At 49.4% G+C, this 10870-nt stretch overlaps 1 protein-coding gene across 1 annotated transcript; it reads right to left on the bottom strand.

Annotated features, from left to right (window-relative positions):
• Positions 1-7254: 7254 nt before the first annotated feature.
• On the bottom strand, positions 7255-9201 carry LOC122386949. Its single transcript, XM_043376696.1, has 2 exons — positions 8683-9201; positions 7255-8634 (listed from the first exon to the last, which is right to left on the bottom strand). The coding sequence occupies exons 1-2, from the start codon at positions 9093-9095 to the stop codon at positions 8070-8072; spliced, it is 978 nt and encodes a 325-aa protein (XP_043232631.1). The 5' UTR covers positions 9096-9201; the 3' UTR covers positions 7255-8069.
• Positions 9202-10870: the final 1669 nt, after the last annotated feature.

The raw sequence follows: 10870 nt of genomic DNA, 5'->3' as shown, positions 1-10870 counted from the left end.
CGCGGCGCCGGGCTGATGCGCCGCAAACCGGAACCAACAATTCACTGCAAGCCTGACACGCCAAGTGCCGTCAGTAGGTGGCATCCCTTGAGCGTACTGATTGAACGGTAGCCCCTGTCAGGTCATGTCATCATATGGTTTGAGCGTCACGGACTTCTTGCAAAAAATCTTGAATCGGGAATGAACCGTCATAAATCGGTATGAATGTCGAAATTTGGTGAATGTTAAGGCTAGAAACTGGTTGGGTATGATCGACCGGCATGGTAAGACCAGAGAGAGATATCTTTTAAGTATGAAACCAACTATGAGAAGAGAGGATCCTATATCAAAATTGAACAGAGTTGAAAACCTTTCTACCTAAAAAATAACTATACACAACGGGACATGGGTCCGGGTTGGGGGGGGGGGGTAATAGATACCCCAGCCACCGCTGCCACCAAATGTCAGCGGGGCCTTTAGCCCTTACCTTCAGCAAAGACGTCTGCTGGTGAACTGGATTGTATTGGCGTCAGATACAGGACTTTATATATGATGACACACACGTGTACGAAACTTGGACGCTGACCGACACGCGTGAATGTAGGACGCAGGGCGGCCGGCTGGGCACTGCAAAGCGCAGCGTCAATCAACTTTATTATTGTACATGCGTGCGGGCCGGGCCGCCCGTCCGTCACACGATGAGCGTAGCGAATAGGATTTTGCAAGGTTTCAATTAGTGTAAACTGTGAGGGTGCAGGATGGAGCAAGGCTGTGCGACACAGTTTACATCCCAGAAGTTTGAAACGTGAGCTTTTATGTGAGGAAATCAGTATAAACAATTCGTATATCTCGGAATTTTGATGTCGGTAACCTAAGGTCAGGTCAACTTTGCGAACTCTCCGTTATAGGTACCTAAGCCAATGGGAAAAATTGCAATGCTTTTCTTTTGGCCGAAAACACCCTCAAACATCGTGACACGGATGAACGAACATGACACACTGAACCAGGAAATTGCAGCTGTGACCCCTGTATGGCTCTGAGGTCATGCCAGGTCATGAAACGTCTCCAACAGTTTTTTGACAATAACTTTAGCTAGAAACATGCTAGAGCGCTAGTGAAAACACCATCAACGTGTTCAGCTCAACTATACGAATCTAATGACATGCTACATGACCTTTTCCGTGACCTTGACCTGAGTTCACATTTTTAAGTTGGTTTTAAGTTGACTTACTGACGCGTCTCGACGAGACAAATACGACGCCGGTAGAATCAGCGTCATACAAGCTTGGAGTCAAAAGTTATTAAAAAACATTTTCCGCAAAAACGTCAAATTTTGATGGTTTTTGCCCTCTGTGGCCGTATTCACAAGCACGGGTTAAGGGTAGGGGTAGGAGTAACGGGTAAGGGGTTATTTTGTGGCCGTATTTACAATAGAGGTTTACTTCTGATGGTCGCCCGGCGCCACGCAGACGGCACCACGCAGGCCAGGCGCCGGGCGACCATCAGGGGTAAACTTCGATTGTGAATAGTGAATACGGCCACTGGAGGCTAAACCGTTGACCTTAGGTCAAATCAGAGAACAATAATCAGAAAGCCCCTTCAAAGAGCTGTCGAGTGCGCTTTTCTGCAGCGCTGTAACTCTATTATGTAATATGTAGTTCCCGAGTTATGCGACGATTTGTGAAAAGTTGTCAAAATCTGGAACAAAAATTCGTGAAAATTTTACCTTTGGTGACCTCTATTGACCTCAGCGATGACCTGATCAAAAATGACCTATGTACCTAATTCTGAAAGATCTCTTTTAGCCAACTATATATTGCTTTTACCGCGTCTTTCTAGCTTGCTTATTTTCCGAGATAATCTGGTGTGGCCAAAAAGGCACTCCCCACCGTGTCGAAGTTGGCTGACTGAGAGGCCCACCCCTGCGCTCATATAGGTACATACCTAAACGCTGGTGATCCGGCAGCAAGACAAAAGTTGAGGTGTGTTTGGCCCGAAATCTGGCTTTCCGGCAACCAACGCTCCATGAATGATTTTCGCTAGCGTGCCTTTTATTGATGTTAGCGCATTCCTTATAAGGCCCGTAAGCGGTGAAGAATGTGACCTTTGACCTGACCTGTGACGTCATCGCTTGCTCCTAGGTCAACGAAACTTGGCCACTAGGTAGTTCCCTGTTAGGACTATCGAAGGCCGTTTGAATTTTCAAAATCGGTCGGATTTTTTTTTCGAGATCTTGGGCGTGGGGGGGGGGGCGAAACGCCCACTCCACCGACGGATGGTAGGGCCCGCCAGAACCCAACGGGGCGCGGGTGAATCTCTGATGATCACACACAAGTTTCTGATGACCCGGAGGGCACCAGCTTCTGAGGGAGGCTCGAACCGGTCTAAGCCAGGCCTGAGAGGTCACGCAGGGACTCTTTGAGGGCCCGCGCCCCTACAAGTGACAGGTCTCGTGCAGGCTTCAGAGGCTCACGCCACGCCCGCATTCGATGACACCACACTCCTCACCCAGCTTCTGATGACACTCAAAGACTAGTTGGGCACTACGCAGACCGCTACATCCCCTCACCGATTTTTCAAAGGGTCCAAACTCCAAACCAACAGGCACCGGCCTCTGAGGCGCTCAAAATCTATGGATCCTTCTCCTTGTTGATAGATAGCCAAATATTAAAAGACATAGGTTACATTTGCAGTCGGGCACAGCCCATCATCAGATGTATATTGTTCCAAATACACCAAAAACGATCACAAATACACTTAAATAAATTCATTTTTAACAGCTCGTGAAAACCTTCACCCGATGTCTACTCCTTTGCACTGCCAGTGTGCATATTTTAGTGGGCCATCTTTCCAGCAGGAAAACAAAATCGGTGACGGAGTACATACAGGTACATAACATTAAACACCTAACAGGCACACTTTGCACCCCTATATCCTGAGTTACAAAATCGATGCATTGACAGCTATAACACACAATTTTAAGACGGCGACGGCAGCAAATTTTCGCACAGTTACACGCTACACAGAATGAGTCGAATCACATGGGAATACACAGAACGATCACATGGAGGGGGGGGAGGGTTAGTCTACCCCATCAGCCGCCAAGATGACAAGTTGTCATTTAACACTGGCTTACGGTCCCTAATGTACAGGGACTCAGAGATTTTCCTGTCTGGGTGATCCCTCGTTTTCTTCAGGACCCTCACTTCGATAGGAGGATTGGCGAGCTTGTCAGCTTTGGGTATTCCCTTATGACATGCCTCAAAATGATCTCCTACCGGGGTGAGTGTGGTTTCGTTCGCCGCACACCTCAAGTGTTCGTTGAACCGAAGGCGAAGTGGTTTCTTGGACTCGCCTATATATGTGGCCCCACACAGTTTACACATAAGTTCATACACTACATTTTTATCGGTACATTTGCCACTTTTAATCATTTTGCACGTGTTGCAGGTCCTGTTACCTGCTGGGCACGGTGGGTCCGTGAACGAGGAGTGAACTAATTTACGCTTCAGCGTATCAGGCGCGTAGGAGGCGACATTAATATCCAAGCCAGATTTTTTAACTACACGTTTTACCTTAAACAGAATGCAGTCTCGTTCACATACGGAAGCAGAAGAATCTCGAAGAATCTCGAAGAGAGAGCAGAGCTGTTAAAAATGAATTTATTTAAGTGTATTTGTGATCGTTTTTTGGTGTATTTGGAACAATATACATCTGATGATGGGCTGTGCCCGACTGCAAATGTAACCTATGTCTTTTAATATTTGGCTATCTATCAAAAAGGAGAAGGTCGAGATAAAAAAACAATACTACTTAAATATTATGCTCCTTGCCAAAGCACTTAGAGATATACCGGAAGCAGAAGAACATTGCCTACCATTCGATCGCGTCGGCCCGCGCCCCTTTCTCCCCCTGGGTCATCTGCTCTCTCCCCAGTACCCCTCCTCCTCCCTCCCCTCCGTTCTCGGTCCCTCCCCTCTCGCTCTACCTGTCGCTGAACGCGCCGGATGACATTCATTGGATAACCGTTTTTCAAGAACAGTTCACACATCTTCTCCATGCTCCTGCCTCTCGCACCCTCGTCTGATGACAATCTCACTGCTCATTTTAACTGTGCTCGGAGGGTACTCAGCTTCATGTGCTTAGGATGGGCTGAACGATAGTGAATGATGATTCCTGCATTGTTAGGTTTCATGTATAATTCCGACTGAAATACGCACGTCTGACCCTCGCGGCGCAGCGAAATCAAAGTGTCTAGCATCGGTACCTCCCCCTCCCTCTCTCCCGACATCTCACAAGTAAACTGGATTCTACTATCTATGCCGTTCAGGTAAGCGACGAAATCATTCAGAGTATCCTTGCCGTGTAGCCAGACCCCGGCATAGTCATCAATATATCTCGCCAGGAAATCCGGTCTCAAGTTTGCTCCCTCCAGCGCCCTCCTCTCGAAACGATCCATATACAAAACAGCTACAGCTGGAGCGACCGGGTTTCCCATAGCTATACCTTCTTTTTGCAAGTAGAACTGATGACCGAATCTAAAAATGCTGTTTTTTAGACAGTGACGCAGTAACTCACATATGTCCTCTACACGGAGACCAGCAGTATCTATGCTATCATAGTGACGCTCCAAAGCCTCTCGGACTACATCCACAGCATCGTCTACAGGGATACTGCCGTATAGGTTAACAACGTCTATACTGAGGAATATAGCAGTGGCCGGGACCGGCTGCTCACCCCAGAATTGTCGCAGTCTCCGAAGGAAGTCGTCGGTGTCCACCAGGTGGTGAGGGACGAACGTCAACAGCTGCTGTAGGATTTTATCCAGCATCCATGACGTCTTCTCCGTCGGTCCGCCGCACGTTGCGATGACCGGCCTGAGTGGGACGCCCGGCTTATGGTCCTTTGGTAGCCCATAGAAGACTGGTGTCCGACTGTGGTTTGGAGTTAGGACTTCGACAGTTCTATCCGGCAGTTTTCCTCGAACTGTCTGTTTGAAGATTCGTTTGGTAGCAGCTTCCACTTTCGCTGTTTTGTCTTGTTCAAGTCGCGCGTATTTCGTGTCGTCATCGAGAATATCATTCGCCTTTTTCACATAATCAGCCTTGTCCAAAATAACCAGGCCCTTGCACTTATCGCTCGGCTTGATTACGATGTTGTCGTTCGTTTTTAACACTTCTAGACCGTCTAGCTCCTCTTTAGTGACGTTCTCGATGGTTTTCCCATGCTGTCGATAAACTTTCAAAATCGAGCTTTTTAGTTTGCCTAGCCGTTCTTCTGTGACTCTATCAGACATAGGGGGTTGTGTTTTGGTCTCGTCTGGAAAACGTGCATCGCTGAGCAGATTTGAAGTAGCGGCGCCGTTACCCACTTGAGATACAACACTCGATGTAGCGCCAACATCTTCAACTTGAGGCTCAGGAAGGCCACGGGTGTCCGCGTTCTGATTTCTTTCTCTCTTCGCACGCTGTATTTCGTCTGCCCACCTTTTGCCATACGCATATCTTTCGATATTCTTCTCAATATCAGCGATGAACCGACGATCCAGCTTAGGCGTGATCGTCAGCTTAGCCGCGAGGGTCAGACGAGCGTATTTCAGTCGGAATTATACATGAAACCTAACAATGCAGGAATCATCATTCACTATCGTTCAGCCCATCCTAAGCACATGAAGCTGAGTACCCTCCGAGCACAGTTAAAACGAGCAGTGAGACTGTCATCAGACGAGGGTGCGAGAGGCAGGAGCATGGAGAAGATGTGTGAACTGTTCTTGAAAAACGGTTATCCAATGAATGTCATCCGGCGCGTTCAGCGACAGGTAGAGCGAGAGGGGAGGGACCGAGAACGGAGGGGAGGGAGGATGAGGGGTACTGGGGAGAGAGCAGATGACCCAGGGGGAGAAAGGGGCGCGGGCCGACGCGATCGAATGGTAGGCAATGTTCTTCTGCTTCCGTATGTGAACGAGACTGTTCTGTGTAAGGTAAAACGTGTAGTTAAAAAATCTGGCTTGGATATTAATGTCGCCTCCTACGCGCCTGATACGCTGAAGCGTAAATTAGTTCACTCTTCGTTCACGGACCCACCGTGCCCAGCAGGTAACAGGACCTGCAACACGTGCAAAATGATTAAAAGTGGCAAATGTACCGATAAAAATGTAGTGTATGAACTTATGTGTAAACTGTGTGGGGCCACATATATAGGCGAGTCCAAGAGGCCCCTTCGCCTTCGGTTCAACGAACACTTTAGGTGTGCGGCGAACGAAACCACACTCACCCCGGTAGGAGATCATTTTGAGGCATGTCATAAGGGAATACCCAAAGCTGACAAGCTCGCCAATCCTCCTATCGAAGTGAGGGTCCTGAAGAAAACGAGGGATCACCCAGACAGGAAAATCTCTGAGTCCCTGTACATTAGGGACCGTAAGCCAGTGTTAAATGACAACTTGTCATCTTGGCGGCTGATGGGGTAGACTAACCCTCCCCCCCCCCCTCCATGTGATCGTTCTGTGTATTCCCATGTGATTCGACTCATTCTGTGTAGCGTGTAACTGTGCGAAAATTTGCTGCCGTCGCCGTCTTAAAATTGTGTGTTATAGCTGTCAATGCATCGATTTTGTAACTCAGGATATAGGGGTGCAAAGTGTGCCTGTTAGGTGTTTAATGCTATGTAACTGTATGTACTCCGTCACCGATTTTGTTTTCCTGCTGGAAAGATGGCCCACTAAAATATGCACACTGGCAGTGCAAAGGAGTACATAGACATCGGGTGAAGGTTTTCACGAGCTGTTAAAAATGAATTTATTTAAGTGTATTTGTGATCGTTTTTGGTGTATTTGGAACAATATACATCTGATGATGGGCTGTGCCCGACTGCAAATGTAACCTATGTCTTTTAATATTTGGCTATCTATCAACAAGGAGAAGGTCGAGATAAAAAACAATACTACTTAAATATTATGCTCCTTGCCAAAGCACTTAGAGATATATCTATGGATCCTTCATGCATTTGTGACGGGCCACGGTAGGTATAGGTATAGAGAACTGTGAACTTGTGACGGGCGGTGGGTCATGTTGATTTAGAGAGGCCCGCTTGAGAGGGCCTCTCACCGGTCTCCGAGGGAGTAGCGTCGACCTCAGATGACCCAATGGCCACACGCCTGCATATAACTACATGGCAAATCTCGATGAAATGGGGCTTATTAGGGTATCAGGGCCTTTTTCATCGTGGGACCCTGTGCACCTACCATGCTGAACTCACATATGATATACAAATATCTTTCATGGCCGAGGCCGATAATTGCAAAAACTTTATTTCGATACCGATCATTTGCGCTTTACGATTCCTACAGGGAGTGACGGAGCTAGCCGAGGACCGATCAGACAGGCGTTCCACTTTTCCAATATTTATGGGTAAACCATTGATTACTCTGTCTACATTTCTGATGAACCAGCGAGTAGCGACACATCGAGATTAACCCTAAGCAGTGTTCAAGTGTAAGTATTCGGATCAAAATGAATCGCTATCAATTTGCACTAAGCACAGCACCAAGTCACCGCAGTCTTCGTTCACCACCGTCAGTGCGCTCCACCAACAGCCCGTCGGTGTACCTTCTCCGTGGCGTCCTTCCTTTCCCCGGCCCGTCAGTTCACGCCCTGTCCATATCATTCGATTCGACAGGTCTTCCCGAGTCCACTGGTGGCTTTCCCAACTCTCTAGCTACAGCTGATGCTAGAGACGCGTGACGTCATACATGACGTCACGCGAATTCAACAATGCATAAGTGAAGCACCGAACTTTGTAAGGAGTGCATGAAAGTACCATTCCCGGTGCCCGAATAGCGGCTTCCAATTTCCCTTGTTGACTTATAGTGGTGCTAGATCCTGTAGGTATTATACTCAATTATGACGTCATAACTTAACAGCTTCACGTCATATACCTACTAAGTGCTTGACATCCAAATGATAGCTTACATATAACAGAGAAGGTATGCAAAGTTTTATGAAGTTTGCTTCTCTAGTTGCGAAATAAGAAGCAAAAAACTTTTGCGGCCTCTCGCCGGAGCGTTTCCGACAAGCAGTGTGCGCTGGTTGCTAGCCCTCTATTGCCGCCAAGATGGCGTCCCCGACATGCTCGTCGGCGTCGTAACTGACCACCTTCAGCTGGCCCTTCAGGTGGTCATTTTTAGCCACGATCACTTTGAGCTCCTCTATCAACTCCTTCATCTGGTTCCGGCAGTCGGCAACGCTAAGGCCGGCTGGACCGTGATTACGAAGCTTCTGGAGGGTTTCCAGGGCTCCCACCTTGTCCAGCGCCACATACATCTTGTGCTCGCCGTCGCTCGACTTCACCTCATGCACCTTGAATTCCCCATAGCTGCGCTCGTTGCCACCCACTCTTTTCTTGAAGGGTTTCAGTGTTGCAGTGATCTTGCCAACACCTTCCAGTCTGTCCCATTGTTCGGGGTAACTACCGTCCTTTGGCGCAAGCACCACTACTGCTTTGGAGTATAATTTCTCCAGCTCTTCCTCTGGAAAGCCCGCAGGGTTTTCACGTTTGAATTTCTCCAGCACTTCCTCTGGTAAGCCCGCAGGGTTTTCACGTTTGAATTTCTCCAGCACTTCCTCTGGTAAGCCCGCAGGGTTTTCACGTTTGAATTTCTCCAGCACTTCCTCTGGTAAGCCCGCAGGGTTTTCACGTTTGAATTTCTCCAGACGCGTCCGGATGCCATGCTCGCCTTCCATGAGCCTGAGGTAGCCAAAATAATGGTTGTAGGCGCTACCCTTGCCGATCTGGCACAGCTGGCAGTTTTCGACGTGCTCGTCGGGCGGCCCGAGCCAGGTGAGCAGGGCCGGGGCAATAGCCACGAGCAGCGTCAGCGTTCCCAGCCACTCCCAGGGCATCTCTGTCTGGGTGAGCAGCAGCACCGCGGCCGGGATAGACACGAGCAGGAGTACCGACTTCTTAGTAACATAATCGGCGCGCGGTCGGCTGCTGCCGGCCAGATGGTGGCGCACGTACACCAGGAGACCGTTCAGGATGGTGGCGGCGGCGCCGGCGGCCACGGACAGGCAGGCCAGCACCAGAAACTTCAGCAGCAGCTTGCGCCACAGCCACATGTCTGCGCTAGTCCGCGGCGCGGTCTGCGCTAGTTCGCAGCGCTCCCAGTCCGCGGCCCGGTCTGCACTAGTCGGCACTGCCGGTTACTGAGGCTCTCCGGCGGGCTCTGCGCCGATAGTGAGTGCCGGACAGGGTGGGACGGGTGCTGCAGCCAACGATAGCGCTATCCGCGCACCTAGTCATGAACAGCAGCCACTTGCAGGCGGCCGATATGTCCCCCCCCTCCCCCGGGGCCCCGGGCCTGCCGCAGGTAGGCCGGGCGTCATGGCATGCATGATAACGGATTGCAGTCCTTTCAGAGGCCAAGGCATTCACCTATCTTAGGCAGCCATTTTGTCATACACACCTATCGGTGCCCAGTGCCTGTCGGGACCGGGGTATATACTGATACGCCGGGTGCCCCCCTGTTTCCGTTGCCCGTCACTCATGTCAGTAGGCGTTGTCACTATCGGTAGCGGTGCAGCCCCCGTCGGCGCGGTTCACTATCGGGTCGGGGCGGCCGGGCGGCGGGCGAAGTCCCCCGCGCCGTCCGCCCCGACCCGACCTCTGCAGCGGCGACGCTCCCGACCTCTGCAGCGGCGAGGCGGCCGGGCGGCGGGCGAAATCCCTCGCGCCGTCCGCCCCGACCGCACTGTAGGCCGGCAGCCCGAAAAAGCGCTAGAAATTCCCCCAAACTGACTGTCCGCAATATGAACAAAATATGTATCATTTTATCCCAAATTGATCGAAGAATACTAGTTATTCCGATGCCAGTTTTCCCTAAGGTCAAAATTGAGGCCGTCAGTTGTCACCAAACACAAGACAATTTAGACTCTCTAGTGGCCACCACATTTACCGATTTTCATGATGATCTTTAGTGGTAGGGGAGAGTGGGGTGGGTTGTATCAGTTTTTACTCCGAGACCCATAACCTCGTAAGTATCCGTGATAAACTCAATATTTCCATACTATCCCCTTCCTTGATTCTTCTGCTTTTTTGTGCAAAGTAACTTTTCCGCTACCTCTACCAGTTTTTCTTCTACGGTCTGCCGAATAGAACAATGTTTTTGATACAACTTGCCCCATGGCTTGGGTGAGTTGTATCACATGGTGGGGTAATTTGTATCACTATTTCACGTTTCAGGGAGTGTGCTTGCTTCTGGTTTTGAACATAACAACAACATTAAATGGGGTTAATACAATGTATAGGTATGCTCAAAGGCTTCACTTTATTAGACCAAACTTAGGTCAATGCAATCCGAACGAAACATCAACAGACTAGACGCAAAAGTGGCCCGTTAAGAGCAAAGAAGCCAACACATTGTGCCGAAATGGAACGAGCATTGACTAGCTACCTACAAACGCGAGCCAGGGCTTAGCTTTCGCGATCAAAAGCAACATACCCATACATACATACACACATACATGTTACAACATACCCCACCCGGCTCTGATACAACATGTACCTAGCCGCCATCTTGGAAAAAACATCCTCGTGCTAAAAAAACAACGGACAGCTGGAGAAATCCGTTTTCACTCGCGCAGCCTTAGAACCTACCCTCACCACCGCTACGGAGATCTTTCAAATTCGTGCACATCTAAATGCCCAAAACACACATTTTCTTGCAACTTATTTTTTTAGAATGACATTAAAAAAACATAAAATCGGCTCTCACCTCGAGACGCTTCCACTCAGCCACAAGACAGAACAGGGAAAGATGGCGCCCGGAAAACCTCGTCGGCTGGTCGTGTCGCGAGCGCTATCCATTGGATAAGTTTGGCACAATTCGCCCTGA

This window comes from Amphibalanus amphitrite, unplaced genomic scaffold (genome assembly GCF_019059575.1).
Source record: "Amphibalanus amphitrite isolate SeventyFive unplaced genomic scaffold, NRLGWU_Aamphi_draft 000268F_arrow, whole genome shotgun sequence".
Taxonomy (NCBI): domain Eukaryota; kingdom Metazoa; phylum Arthropoda; class Thecostraca; order Balanomorpha; family Balanidae; genus Amphibalanus; species Amphibalanus amphitrite.
Note: the sequence above shows the minus strand (reverse complement) of the source record. Positions and strands in the feature narration are given on the sequence as shown.